This window comes from Alosa pseudoharengus, unplaced genomic scaffold (genome assembly GCF_046254945.1).
Source record: "Alosa pseudoharengus isolate Yale_2024_CS ecotype anadromous, Long Island Sound unplaced genomic scaffold, YU_APseudo_1.1 YU_APseudo_1.1_scf_2, whole genome shotgun sequence".
Lineage (NCBI taxonomy): Eukaryota > Metazoa > Chordata > Actinopteri > Clupeiformes > Clupeidae > Alosa > Alosa pseudoharengus.
The window spans coordinates 47,215,121-47,231,134 of NW_027468663.1; the positions used below are offsets into that span (position 1 = coordinate 47,215,121).

Consider the following 16,014-nt stretch of genomic DNA (forward strand, 5'->3'; position numbering starts at 1 on the left):
CCTCCTCCAGACATAACGCTGATGCATGGGGCAGAAAAGTTCCAGTTTAGTTTCATGGCCTACGGTGTGACCGATGCTGTGATCATACACTGATATGCTTTGACCTTGGAGTTCACCTTGAAAGTTTTATTTGGCTCTTTGTGTTCCAATTTACACGTTCCTCCTGCTCAGTCGGGGTTAATTTTTCACTTGCAGCCACATCCAGCAAGGTTGGCCACAGTCCCAAGCACCTTAAACTTGTTAATACAATGTGCAACTGTAGCCACCGGAGCATCAAGCTGCTTGGAGAGGTTTTCATAGCCTTTACCTTTAACATGCTTGTCTGTTTTTTTCTGATCTCCTCAGTCAACTCTTTCCTTTCATTTTAGTTTTTCTGGTCCACCATCATTTGGTGTATGCAATGATACCAAACTGTAAAGTGACTAATTTTCTAAATTTCATTTAAATACGCTGAATGACTGAATACAACATCGAATACATCTGTAATGCTAATTAAGGCGAAACATCACTATAATCCAATAATTTATCATCTTTTAGGAGTACCATTTTAGAATATCTTTGTAAAATAAAGATCAAATGGTCTCTTTTCAAACTTTCTTTGCTTTACTTCAAAGGCATTATATACCAAAACACATACCAAAGACATGCAGCTATCCAAAAGAAATTTGCTTTGAATTCAATCACTTTAAAGGAAGTAGTTTGCTTTTGCATAGACACTCCCACATTCAGAGCAGAGGGTTGTCACCACAGATCAGACCTTGTTATGTTCCATCAAGACCACAGTCTGCCTACTTTTTAACATCTATAAAATTGTGAAAATGACATTTTAAAATAAGTCAATTTTTGTGATTGCTTCATTCAAATGTTGGCTTTTGTGAGTGGAAATATTTTGCCTGTCACGGTTGCTGATGCGCACACTCATTTGCACCCATGTGAACCCTGACAGCACAGAGGGCGCCCACATCAGAAATCCCAAAGTAAACCCTGCCATCAGGTCTATCATCCTCGGCTGTCACAAGTTTCCCTGCACTGTAGGCTGTTCTGGATATTACAGCATCTTGTTTAATGTAATTAATTTACTATGGATTTACCACAGATGAAAACCTTGACTCCCTCGTTAGCTGGAGAATCCATATTTACGGATTTATGCCGTCGTTTTTTTTTTGTTGACGGGGAAAGTGATGTCAGGGGTTCACCCTTTCTGCCAAATTCGCCTCGGCAGAAAGATAAAAGATTTCTCCAGGGCTCAGACAAGGAGCATAATTTAATCCTGTGTCTTGGCTCTGTTTCGCTGTCAGAATGACCTATCCCCCGCTTCCCGTTAATGAACCATAATTACAGCCCTGCACGCGCCTTGGTGGAGGTTGTCTGAATGTAAATATATACTGGTGTGCCGGGAAGGGGGCAGGGAAGTACTTTGGATGCATCAAATTGCCATGGTAGCTCTGCCTCACCTTCAGCTTTAATGGGGTCTGCTCTTGCCTCGTGGCTCCAGAGCCTCTCCCCCTCGCTCGCTCTCCACCTCGCAGACCCCCTCACTGCTCCACAGCCAGTGGTCTGCATGGCGTCCAGTTTCTTTACAGTCCACAGAGCTCAGGATTTTTTCTCTCTCCTTCATTCCTGCATGCGAGATCAGTATGCGCTCCCTATCCCAGAGCAGGAGCACAGTGAACACAATGGCTTGGTTGGGAGCGGAGAGGTGAATTTTTATTTCTGCATAATAATATCAGTTACCCAAAATTCAGCCTCCTCCATTTGTCTCGGGGCTAATTTTCATGAGTTGTAAAATATTTGAGCATAATCACATTATCCACTCAAGGCTGATATAAATATTTATGATGCATTCAGAGCTGAAGAATTATACCCTGAAATCTATGTTCGGTATATCAAGCACACATTTCCTAAGCTTCTCTTTGAAGAAACAGCACGCTGTTTCATTTCCGCCACTGAGATATGTTTGGCCGCTGCTTTTCTTTTAGCCAGGATACAGAGGGAAGCACACCAACAATAAAGTCATTTTAATGCAAGGCGATGTGTCAGGAAGGTATCTGTCTTAACATAATGTGCCAAGCCAAGGCAGCAATTGACCCCACTAGCCCTCTCATAATTGAAATTCAACAGGTGTGGATGGGGAGAGTGAAATTGAATTCATTTGTTGCAGGGCAACAGTGACACGGCTCCTGCAGCCATGAATAATAAGAAAAAAAAGCAAATCAGCTCTTAAAGTCACCCGCGTTCCACAAAAGAGCATTCTGAACTAGGGAAGATTGGTCTTTATTTAACTCAAAGAAAGAAAGGAAAGACAGATAGAAGCAGCCCGACTTTGAAGCAAATGCGTCCTCGTTTAGTATAAATGATAAAAGTCTCAAAAACAATTAAATGATTTATTCAGCATGCTGTTGTGCGCCTGCCCTAACAGTATCATTCTTCCCTTTCTTCTCCTCTCTCCCCTGGTTAAGGATGGAGGGCTACCGGAAGGTTCCGTACCACTACTACGAGGCCGGGAGCCGGGACGAGTGCGCCGAGTACCTGCTTCATGAGAGCGCGCCGTACGGCGGTCACCGCTTCATCACCGAGAAGGCCGTCTTCGCCAAGTGGGCCAAGATGCACACTATCAAGTTCTTCAACCCAGAGTGGCAGCTCTCGTGACACACCCCCATCACACACACACACACACACACACACACAAACACACACATACATACACACACACCAAAACCACCACCACCTTGTGACTTGGCACAGAGCTCTCTGAGCTGTGAGGGACGGCACTCTCCTGTCTGCATGCACCTTAGAGAAAGGAGACATTGACACGTAAGTGCAGGACGTCCTGTGTGTGAGACTCTCCAAGCCCCCTCTGCTGTGAAGAGCGCGTGAGGATCCAGTCCCTTTTCAAGGTCAGGAACCGATTGTACTGTTTGCGGTTGGAAGCAGTGTATTGGTCTCTCTCTCTCCAATAGACAATCAAGCACCATTGTTTGGACTGATGCACTCAGTCGAACAAATAATGCCCGCTGACACCATGTGGTGTGCAAAAGTGAGGCGGTAACCTTGTGAATGTTTGTATTCGTACACTGTCCAGCTGTCGATTTCCGCACCAGAGCAGCCACGGGAAGGTCATTCAAGCAAAGGCCATCGAGCTGAAAGAGCTGCTGCTTGACATTCACAAGATGACGAGGAAGTGCAATCATAAATCATAGATTTTTTTTCTCTCTCTTTCTTTATTTCCCTCTCTCACTCTGTCTTTCTTTTTCACAAGAAAAAGCTGAATTTTTGAATCTCCATGTGATGCACTACCAATTCGTAGAAATATGAAATATTCTGGGCTGCTGTCAGTGTTTTTTAGCTGAACAGACTGTTTCTCACAAAGGCTTTTTTCCTGCAGTGATCAAGGCATCACACGGATCAAAAGTTTAATATTCTTTGTGTGTGGATGAAATCCTTCATCCTTCCCTTGACCAAAACCTCTATACATGTTCAAACACACACATGCATGTGTGCACACACACACTATCATACACGCACACATACACACACACACACACAGACAGACAGATAGCCACACACACACACACACAGAGATACAGTAAAACTCATTCAGTCTTTTGGCAAGCAAGACTTAGGAATGTCAGAATCTGTTTATCTTAATCTGAAATGTATCATTCAAGAACCCACATCTACAATCCAGTGCCACGTGAGCAACCTTCAAGACTTGCCTTTCCGTCCCTTCAAAATGCCCACAATGATTAAAAATATAGCGATTGATTCATTTTGGTTCCAGAACAATATTAGCTTGATGGTACCATGACCCCCCCCCACCACCACCACCACCACCACCACCGCACCCCCCTCTACATTAATCATCACACACACTTCACAGCAATATGTCACAATGCATTAGAGCCCTCTCGTCCAAGTGCCATCTCTTTGACATTAATAGCATTAACAGCATGGGGTCAAGTGGTACAAACAGCATGTCACAGCATCCATTAGCCCGAGCGGAAGACCAGTATCACTGGCGCGACCCTGGTGTGCCACGCTGAGCTGAGCCATGCCGTGGTATGCCGCAGTGTGGTGTGGTGTGGGCTCCTCTATCCAAATGTGCATGTGCCTGGATGACATGGCAGCCACTGCAGACTGAGTGCCGTGCAGTGCAGTTCACCTCCCCACCCCTCCAGTCCGGACTATCATCAGCCATCTCTCTGAGCCACGCCTTTGTGTCCGTGTGCACAAGTCCTCAGTCCTTCCCTTTTGCTCTCTAGTCTCCTTCCTTGTTTTTCCTCTCTTCTGTCCTCGGCTTTTCTTGGCTTTTGGCTATCAAGGAGTATGTTTCTAAGTGAGAATAGGCCCATAATGCTAAATGTCCACTAAATGCGCTGACCAGGCTAGTGTTTCATGTGATTGTTCTAAGCTCCATAGTTCCATAGTTCCAGCTCAAGCTCCCTCCGAACTTACTTTCATTCTCACTCATTAGGCTAATTATGTGGTTGAGAATTAAAAAAAGACAAATTAACTAAATGTTCAATTGGCAAAAGACTGGAAATCCCTTTTCATTTTGGGCCATTTGTGCCTTTAAATGTATTTAATCTGCTTTAATCTGCACATAAATTATCCAGGAATTTAAAAACTATTGCTTCTCCTTATTGCATTGCATTCTCAGTTTTTGCTGGGTTGTCACATCTCCCCTTGACACATGCTTAAACCAATCAGCAAATACCTGGGGCAGGGTGGGACACATCAGGCTTACTCCCTGCTACCACCAACCCCACCCACGGCTGCAGTCTGGACCCAAGGGTGATGCTCAAAGGAGCGGTCCAGAAGGTCCTCGCAGACACGCGGCATGATTAATCATTTCTGCAGATCTCGGAGCGGTGGCGTGGTACAGCCAGCAGATGATGCAGAGCAGCCGGGGCTTCCCTGCTGGGCGGCCCGACTCATCTGCACACGCTCCGCATCTCATTTTCTCCTCTCCTCTTCTCCCCACTTCTCTCCTCTCTCTCTCCTCCTCTCTCTCCTCTCCTCTACCCTCCTCTCTCCTCTCTTCTCTCTCTCCTCTCTCTCGTCCAGCAGCTGTCCACCTGTCTGATGCATATGCTCTGCATTCACAGAAGAAGAAAAAGAGAGGTTCATTAGAAGTCTGGATACAGGAGAAGAACGCTAAAGGGCAGCTTTGGTGGGCTTTTTTCAACCCATACCTTATTCAGTTCCAATTTTATTTATTTATAAGGAGCCATTAACCCACTGGATGTACATGAACTGTCATTTCCAGCTATTTATAATCGAGGACAAACTCTTCAAAATATTCCCCCAAAAAAACATTATTGTTATTCAGCCTGTCCAAAGCTCCTGACCCGGTAACAATGAACAGTACACCTTTTACGGGGATCTAAAAAAAAAAAACGAACATGTTTTGCTCCGTGAACCATTTTCTTATCTGTTAGTGCAAGGCACGCTCCATCCCTCTCTCTGATCCATCTCTCTCTCTCTCTCTTTCATTTTTATATATATATATATATATATATATATATATATATATATACATATATATACAGACAGAAGTCTTGTTGTGTGGACTGTGTAAATAGGTTTTTGACCAGCCTGTGATTGTGACATTGTTTGGCAGCTCACTTGGTTCTCTCTGATTGCAATAAAATGAATACCCCACCACCACCACACCACCACCACGGCTACCGCGTGCTCCACCACCCCTCCACTTCTCTGCGCTGTGAGCAGGTGTGCAGCAGCCCACCCCCCCCCCCCTCCCCCCCCCCAGCCATCCCAGCCCAAGCTGAGCCAGGGCCCCTGGGCCGGGAAGGCAGCCATTTCATGAAGACAGCAAGGAGAGTGGCCACGTCAAAGGGGAGGCTGAGTGCAACGGCGCCCCCTGGTTTGCTCGATGACGTGTTGCTGCCATGGGAGCGAGCGGGTTTAGGGGCTTGCGCTTGGGGAACCTGCTGTGAAGCAGCGGCATCGACCCTGCGTTGTTCCAGGACGTTCTTTTTGGCGGAGACGGGAGATCGCAGGTTCAGAAAGCGCACACACTGCAGGAATTCTGTGCGAAAAAAACCCATCTGGCTCTGCTAATTGGCACAGTTCTTCAGCCAGGCGGTGTAGCTAATGAGTGAAATCAGATGGCTAAGTGCATGGATGGAGACGCTAAAGGGTAAAAAAGCATGGAGGCACTGCTGCGTTCTGCACTGGGTCAACCCCACCGCTCTGTCCACCCTCAACTGGGACGTGGTCACCCGGCGGCTCTGGAAGCTTCCATCAGGACAGGTCAAAAGGGCCTGCCACTACTAACCTACACTTTTCCTCACAGATACTGTCAGTGGTATGCCTTTTATCACACACACACATATTTGTAGCATTGTTGGTTGGGCCACCAGCCAAGAGAAGAGAAATAGGCTATGAATTTAACATTTCTGTCTTCACATTTCTTTTCCCTCTTTCTTTGTTTCTGTCCTTCTTTTTGCTTGATAGAAATGCAGTTTTCTTACCATGCCCAGACATGGATGACTGACTTCTAATTCAGAGGTGACAGTTATGATTTTGCCCTTACCAGACTCAAGTGCATTTTATTCCTCTTCGAAGGGTGCAAGGCTTAGACTCAAGCACTTTTATTTCATTCATAAGTGTCCTTTTTCTCTTTATTTGTTTGTGCTAGAATATGTATTAATCAGTCTTCAGTTAACATCCACTTCTTAACTATTCTGGCATTCACAAGAATAAAACAATATGTAATTCTTTCAAGGTTATAGTATTCCCAGTATATATATCATTATTTCCTATGCCTGTTCAATGGGGAGAATGGCACATTGTGTTCATGTCAGTACGAAAAGATCTGAAGTCTCTTATAGACCTTTTACCTTTGGCTTTAATGTAAGCAAAAGGATTACTGAATTTCTCAGTAAATTATTTGATTGAGTTTGATGAAGCAAGCTGTACTAAGATGTGAACTGTATTTTTAATGGACTTTTAGGTCTTCGCATTCTTATCCCCTGGGTGTCCTAAATATGATATTGGTGATGATTTCTTTAATTTTTATGTCTACTATGAAACTGACATTTTCACGAGTTGTGCATTTCATTATTTCATCAATATCCCTGAGGATAAAAGTATACTGCTCCCATCACACAGATGGTCAATGTGTAGAAGACTTTGTTTACTGTAGACTGAAATGGTGATAGTGATTTCATGTTTGCCTTACTGTTGAAAACCAGTCATCTTTGTTTTGATTCTTTAAAAGGTGAACACTGTGTACCTTTTATCATCCCAATTCCGCAGATCTTAAGCAATTTTGTCTTTTGGTTTATTTGTGACACACGTTATTTCAGTGTGTTGGGCATCATTTAAGGCTGTGCGTGATTGGTGCACTCTTTTGTAGAACCTCACAGAAATATTTGAACATCTGCTTCATCCTCACCCAGCATTACCCCTCTCCTCTGCAATCAGACTCACAGTGTTTACATCCAGGCAGTGTCTCGCCACAGACACACCCACCTCCACATCAGCTATTCTGTTTAGGACAATCCACTGCTCTAAATAAATGCCTGTATGGTGTTGGAGGTTGAAAGGCCTGCATTGCAATTACCTTAGTGCGGACAAATGGGGAATGTTCAATGTTAAGTTAAGGCTCTAATGAAGCGCATCCGAAGAAAAAGGCCCAGAGACAAAGGCGTACTGAAGGCTGAGGAATGAAGAAAGCTGCACTAAATTGAATAGATTTTCTGTATGTTCTTGATTGCATGTGTCCAATGTTTGATAATGAAGCCTCTATTGTATTTTCTTTTTTTATTTGAGTTCATGGTTCCATCCATTTTTTTTTTTTTGTCCAGGTTGTATTTGAGAGAGACTCTATGTGATCGATGGCTTTGTGGCGATTTTCCACTCACTTCTCATTTAAGTGCAAATGAACCATTGGACAGCCAAGGGAAATGGGCTTTGTTAAATGTTCAGTTCGCCTTACCTTGGACATATCTTCCCTTTCAAACAAACATAACCCTTCAGTCTTTCATTCTCTGGATTTAAACTATGTTTTTTTTCCTGTGAAGCGTCGTCCATAATTTTAAGTCTTACAGAATGTCGATTTGCCACTCTCTTGTGTTTCCGCCACTGCGTAGAACTGACTGTTTGAGTCGGTGTGGACGCATGTGGTTTTATTTTGTTGGCTCCTTTCATTATGAGAGACACATTTTAGCTAGAAGGTTCTAGCGTCCCTCTGCCCTAAACAGAACAGATGGCTCTACCATATGTACTTAAGTACCACCTAGGCCTTTGGACTGAGCTGTAGTAAACATAAACAGATAAACAGAGCAGTGCATGTCTGGGCCAGTAAGAAAGAGAGGATGTGTCCAAAATTGTCAGAGGACAAAGTTGCGGATCATCTGTTCTCCTTGTGGACCCACGCGACTCTCTGAAGCACAACGAAGTGTTAAAATATGTTGCCAATGTTTTGCCATGTTTCTTTTTCCCTATCTCAGACATATCTTTTGAAAGAATCTGTGTTATGTTTGCATCATTTGATGTCATTGAGGTTATTGTATTGTGTTCAGTATGTATTGTCAGAAAGTTTTCTGCTGCTTCTGCTGAAGCTGATTTATGTGTTTTTGTCTGTCATTTTACTTTTTTTTTGTCTGTTACACTTTTGTGTGTTTTGTGCCCTCAGTAATTGTACCACTTGCATTTTTGTACTCTCTGTCAGCCTAATGTTCACAATGAATAAATGATAATAAATTGTTTTTTTCTGCCAGTACTCCATCTGACATCTCTTTCTGTAATAGTGTCAGTGCTCCTAGTAGTGCACTGCTTACTCAGTATGCACACAAACAAGACAGGTGCATCTCACATTTCATCATTCTGCAAAGCCATACATAATCAAACAGCAGAATTGTGTATTTATGCTCAAGCAAAATCAAGGTTATAATTTGTGTGTTGCATCGACCATTTCTACCAGACACGGTAACACTTTACGGTAAGGGTACATGAATTATCATAAATTCATGCATGAATGAATTCATGATTTCTGTATTACTTTATTCCTTAATATCTCATGAATCATCAGGAATTGACATGAGTTAATAGTCTGTCATTTGTGACCTCATACATGAACAGCACATCACCTAAAGCATTAGGTACGGTGGGCACATCATTATGAATTATGATTTATTAAGCATGATCATGATCATTTCTATTTCTGCCAAAAATGTGGTCATCACTGCTCAAATTCTGATTTGAACACAACTTTGCCGTTCTTTAAACACATGTCACTATTCACTACTTTAGTTGAGGGGCCACAGACATGATGAACTCATAGCAATTAACCTTAAATTCATGTAATGATGATCATGCTTAAGAAATCATAAATCATAATGATGTACCCATTGTACCTAATGCTTTAGTTGATGTGTTGTTCATGCATGAGGTCATGAATGAGAGACTAGGAACTCACGTCAGTTCCTGATGATTCATAAGATATAAAGGAATGAAGTAATGCATAAATCATGAATTACCTCATGCATGAATTCATGATAATTCATGTACCCTTACTGTAAAGTGGTACCAAGATTTTAATGTCATTAATCAGGTTTGGACTGTACCATAAGGGAGGATCCAAACATATTTGCATGATCCTGGGTAACACAAGGCCTTAGTAACCAGTTGGCTGACGGGATATGTTTCAAATATGAAACAAACATTTTGGACATACACACTTATTGTAAGATCTAAAGCTCATCTTTTTGCTGCTATCATCACGTAAGAGTCACATTTAAAACTAGAGACATTTTACTGTATGTGAGTGTCAAAAGGAGAAGACCGATTGTTGGTAAAAGGGTTTCATTTTGCAGGGAACCAGAGTCCTCCTTTTCTTTCATCCTCTGAATGTCTCCGAGGGTGCACATCGTCTAGCCAAAGGTAATTACTGGACGTGTGTAATTTTACGGGGTCAGGAGGCTGTGTAGACACTGCTGGCCCTTTGTAATAATGGCCTGAATAAAACTGCCTACTGTATGTGGATAATGTCAAATAGAATGGCAAAGACAGTGGCTATAATCCACACCCTCATAAGGCATACAAAACCATGCACTAATGAGCAATCAGTAATGCTGGGAAGTTAATATTGTCTCAGTGTGCAGCTCCTTACTGAGAGGGTGTGAGTTAGATCACAGCTCACTCTTGGTAGTCACTCAGGCTACAGCGTCCATACCATGTATGGGTCCAAGTGCCCACGGGGACCAAGGTTCAAATCCGACCTGCAGTCATTTCCCGATTCCCACCCCATCTTTCTCTCCCACTTACTTCCTGTCATTCTTCACTGTCCAGGCAAAAAAAGCCCAAAAAAATATACTTAAAAAATAAGTCAGTTTCAAGTTTCTAACACTCACACAACACAACGCCTACCGAAATCAAATATTTGCATGAGCTGCCCTGTATTAGCATCCTAAATGTGACACATAAATGCATGTTTAAAATCCCTATACCTGCATTTTTATAGCTTAACTGTTGAGTCTCATGAAAAATGGTAGTCCTGTGGTAAAGCCTTCAGAGTGTTTGACAGAAGGTCAATAAGAGGAAAACGAGATTCAGAATTTACAAGGGTCGAAGAAGACTCCATAAATTATCTGGAATCATCAGCAAAGGTGGTCAAATTGACTGACAGAGGCTGTAATTACATTTACATAAATTTAATTACTCAGAGTCAAACAATCAAGCACTCCCACACTGTTGACAGAGTGCAAATTTTGTTATCCCAAATGCTTTCCCTAAACAGAAACAATGTCCAGCTACTTTAAATGATTTCTTCAGAAAGAGCTGGTGACTCTAATCAATATCTGTTTGATTTTGGTTTATCAGCTTCCCTCTTTGATTTTAGCGGTATCAAATGAGTGCTGTTGAATGTCCTTATCTTGAAACGGCCTCCTTTGCTAGGTCAATTTCCCTTTCAGAGGTAAGAGACCAAAACGTTCTTGATGTACTTTTAACCGGACCATCAGAGAGCTGGACGGCGGCCAGCCAAAGACTGTGCTTCAAATGCACACTGAGATGCACTTGCCATCAGCCTTTTCAAAGGATGTTTCAACCCTCCTTTACAAATCAAATTTTACGAATAAGCCAGTCCATAAATTGATAAAGACTATTTATATCTCTTTGTTGGGATGGAAGGTTGCCCTGAATCAGTCTGAATATAGAGCTGTAATTCACTGACTTATGAAGCCACTTCTGTGCTGCGTACACAATGTCATTCTTCTATCTGCAAGGGCCTGGCAAGGAGTTGCTGTCCTTGTCCTGAGCATGGGGGGTAAACGGCGTTGTGGAGTTACACAACACCCTGGCTGTCTGCACAGAGGGCTGTGGGGGAGCCGAGCTCTGACAGGAGGAGACACTTATTTCACACTGTCAGACACCTGCTTGGGTGGCGTGTACCACAGCAGGATGGATCTGCCATGTTGGGAGGAGTTCACCCATCAGATGCACTGAAGACCGCACAGTGAACGGGACACCAAGGCAGTATATAAGATGAAATATTTATCTTCACACTAATTATTTAGGCCGATTTGATTCCAATCCTGGGAAATGGGATTTTTCCTAAGGAATCTCTAATGAATAATTTGTAATGTGCAAGTTGAGATGTGGAAGTTGTAATACATCCTAAATTGACTATGCTGCTTGTTAAAAAGGCTTTGAACTTGTTGTCCAGGGTGAGTTGGACTGAGAATCCTGTGAGTGCAAAGATTCAGTCTGCAATTCATTTTCATGAAAGGTTGTTGATATATAAGCTCAAAACTAAGCCCATCAATTTATACCCATCCCATTCTTGCTCCAGAGGCATATTGTGGTGATTGGCTGGAATTGTTTGTGGCTTGGTCCGGGCCACTGTGTTTGTTTTTCATGCCAAAGACTGAACAGAGAGCCATGAAAACCAAATAGCTGAATTGATCTAAAATATTTACAGGACCACACAATTACAAATGAAATGGCCACAAAATTCTCAAGCGGACAAATGATAACAAAATGTGCAGAGCTGTCGGAGGGAACGTTTAATTACGTATTAGGCAAAAAGTAGGAGGTCTATAGCTATGAGCTTACCCTTCACTGGCACTGACAATCACAATTCTTAATTCTTTTTTTTTTCTTTTAATTGTAATAAACATCATAATCATTTACATAAAGATCAGACTCAAAGGCTGTTTCAGAATCCCAGCAGAAGTGGAAGAAGACAGCTGAGCATCGTATACATAGCCCAGTCAAGCAGTCAAATGTGGTCTGGCTCTCTAGTGGTCTCCATGGTGTACTCACCCCTGAAACTAGATTCCTGACTGCAACATGCCTGAGGGAGCAATTTAATTAAAGCCGATGCTCTGGGCGTGTGAGAGCAGCCGTGGCCATGATGGGAAAAACATACAGTGCATTTCCCCCCAGATCTGCTCTCAGTAGAATCACTGCACTGTCATCACAAGGCGGCCTGTGTCTATGATGGGTTGACATGAGAGGATCGTTTGAGGATCAGCTATCAAAAATCTAGCCTACCATTACATTGCAATTGCTATGCTTTTAAAGGAGATGGCAGGCCAGAAAGATAGCTTATGCCATGGATGTCACATTGCCCATGGATAAAATGTAAAGCTAGACCATTTCGCATGTTTCATGGAATTTCTTTTTCAAGTATATATTTTTTTTGTCTTTTGCCTGTGTTCCGATGCCAGGAGGCAAGACGGAGAGAAGTGGGGCGGGATCAGGAAATGATCTTGAGTTGAATTTAGAACCCCGCGGGCCCCCGCAGGCCCCCGTGGGCTCCTAGACCCGGACGTATGGACGCTGCAGCCCCCAGGGTCTGCTTTTTAATTTCACTTCAATTCAATTGGTATTGATTTATGTAGCACCATTGACAACAGAAATATGTCAAGAGTGCTGAAGAGAGCCCAAGATCTATTCTGGAGCCAGCAGACAACAGAGACCAGGAACAACTCCCTTTTAACAGGAAGAAAGCTTGAACAGAACCACGCTCAGAGGGGGATCCATCTGCTTGAGGCTTGCCAAGATGAGGGACACAAGGGGGGGGGGGGGGGGGCATAGGCAGGAAAAGAACTAATACATACTGTAGATTAAGCAATCATACATCTATTGACATACATAAGGGATGTGTTTGCAGGGTGTAGAAAGGGAGATAGTAAGGCAGGATGGTAATGACAGCAGACAAATATGGCCTTACAACATATTAGTGATGTTAATGTGCTCATGGGATTCCTGTTAATAGAAAGAGTGAATGACTGTGATTGTATTAACCTTTATATTAACCTTTCTTTACCTTTAACCTAATTGAAATGGGAGGTCAGGGTGGCAATCCAAATGTGTGTGTATGATGCACTGCAGGCAGTGTGTAGGCTACTTTGGATGCAATTGTTAGGTGGGAGTAGGCAGCAGAAAGCATATGACCTTTCTAAAGGGTTCTGTGTCTGTTTGTGTTACATAGTGTGTAGTATAACATTGACCGCTGGAGATGGAGCTGGGCAGGAGAGGTGAGGAAGTTGAATGGAACAGTGGAGAAGCTGGAGCAACACCCCACAGTGGACAATCTAAAGTGGGAAGGGAAGAAAAGAAAGAGATGTAAGGAAAGGATGGAATTAGGTATTGTAACAATTGCCTTTATGCAGTAGTCATTATGGAGAGGAGCAACAGTCAAAACCATTGGCACTAAACGCAATAGTCCTGGTACAGAAAGTCAGAAGACAGGCAAGTTAGTATACTATAGATTAAAAATAACACGTGACAGCCATCAGAGAGATGACAAAATTGAGAAAAGAAGAAGGAGAAGTTTATGACCTGGCACATAAGAAGTCCTTGGCAGCCAACTCATAGTAGCATAGGGATGGGGCAGTACACTGGATGCAGGTGCTGTGCATACTGGATTTTATAGTATACTGTCATTGTGGCTTATTGGGTATTCCATTTATTGGATAGTAATGAAGTATCTGTTTCGAAGACTAAATGCCCAAATTAATTGGAATTTGTTTTTGTTTTTTTAGGGTTTTTTTATTTATTTTAGATTTTTCTATGGGTGGAAAATGAATCAGACTGTTGAAGGAGGACAAATGACTTTTAAAAGACTACTCTAATTGGCTGTGCTATTAAAGGTCCCTTGTCCTGAATCCACTTGTTTTTCTTAGCATAAATCTTAATGAGGTAACCTTTAATTACTTTTCACAAAAATGTCTGACAGAGAATTGCTTGATAAAACTCACTGTGGATTCTCATTATTAATGCTATGAATAGAATTCACTGTTATTAGCTGATTTTCTGCGTCATCCGTTCCCTTTTCCTTAACCATCTCTTGTACCCGCAGCAACGAGTTTTGGTTGAAAACTAGCCATTAAATGACCAAAAAGCCATGCAATGACAGTGGTAACAGGCTTGTTCAAATACTATTTAATGCATTTTGGTAGTATAATTGACTGTGTTATACTGGGTTTTTATTTATCTCTAAGCCACCTGAAGACATGATATCAACACATCATTCCACTACGTTCATCTGCTCGTATAGATCTATAGGTCTTTTAATCATGGATAACCCTGCATACTTTAAGACTCATGACATCTATAAAAGAATGCATACACAACATGTAGGCCATACACACAACAAGGAGCCAGTTAGTCTGAATCTTAGGACTTACCCATAAACACACTGTCTGCTGAATCTTATACTGTAGCACATACAATCCTCTCTGTCTGAGGAGGTTTAGTGGCTCAGACAAAACTCACTGCACAGTGTCATGAAGAGGAACTTAAATAGGCAGAACATTATGAAATATTTCCTAATCATTAAACATTAATCTTATCAGTCTGCCTTTGATGTATCAAAGTCCTACTAATGTTGCTCTCTTATGGCAGGCTGTTTGTTTTAAAAGGCCTCCAGTAACTTCCCGTTGCCTAAACAACTGCCTTTGGCAAGTCTCCTGCCAGTGACTCCTCTAGTTTTCCTCACACATCCCATCAGTGAGTGGAGCGTCTGTCGAGGAGACCGGAGGTAAGTCTGACCCTCTGAGTCCTGGTGTCTGCGGGCCACAGCAGAACCATCCATAATTAGACAGAGGTGCTGTCTGCCTGTGCAGCTCGTTACCTGGTTGTTTACCTCTTTGCCACTGAGACATTTACAAATAGAGAGAGAGAGAGATGGAGAGAATATCCTCAGCAACCGCAGCCAGAGAACAGTTTGTCTATGACCTTCATTCTGCTCTTCAGTTCTCAATATCAAAATTAGTCACTCCGGTGCTGTGGGATTTTTCCATTGTATTTTTGTAGGTCAAGGTCACTGACGACAGATTCTCATGTAACTTTCATAAGTGGAATGGTGGAAGCTTTTAAAATCTCTGTTCTTGCTGCATCTAATTGTAGGCATTTGCTAAATGAGCCACAAAGGTATAAGGTTATTATATATTTTCAATTATGTTTGAACAATAACTGTGAGGTACTTGTCAGAAATACGGATGACCAATAAGGATGGCCACAGACACGACACAGACTTAAGTTTCCCCATCTCTGCCACAGGCATGTGAGTTTTCTATTGTAGCAATGTAAACAAAATGCTATGTAGGCCTATATAAGCAGGAACACAGAAGCAATGGGACATCATTTATTGGATCATCAGCAGGTCTGGCTGAAATGACTGCATGCATATGTGTCCATTTTCACATTCACATTTGAGACTTTTGTGTGCAGGCTTGAAAAAAGATTATGAAGGTCTGTGTGAAAATAGAAATCTGAGCATGCTTTTGCTTTGCTGAAATTTGACAATGAATTACCAGACATGGAATAAAGATATAAATAATCAGTGATACCTAAAGCGATATAAATTGGCGAAGTAATGTGATGAGTTTGTGTTTGGGGGAAGAGTGTTTCTTACATTATGTGGGATTTGAAAATGGATGGTGTGTGGTTGCTCTGAAACCACGCAAAGCAGCAATTAATATTTTTTGTAAAATGGCACATCCCCATGAGCACCCATTCACATAAAATAAATAT

The 16,014-nt window shown here is 42.3% G+C and overlaps 1 protein-coding gene across 1 annotated transcript in view; it reads left to right on the forward strand.

Moving 5' to 3' along the window:
* Nucleotides 1-5,493, forward strand: part of st6galnac3 (ST6 (alpha-N-acetyl-neuraminyl-2,3-beta-galactosyl-1,3)-N-acetylgalactosaminide alpha-2,6-sialyltransferase 3) — a 63,873-nt gene extending 58,380 nt beyond the window's left edge. Inside the window, exon 5 of the mRNA XM_076295242.1 lies at nucleotides 2,460-5,493. Coding sequence (XP_076151357.1) covers nucleotides 2,460-2,649 — 190 coding nt within the window. The 3' untranslated portion in view covers nucleotides 2,650-5,493. The remainder of the gene's footprint in view (nucleotides 1-2,459) is intronic.
* The last annotated feature ends 10,521 nt before the right edge of the window (nucleotides 5,494-16,014 follow it).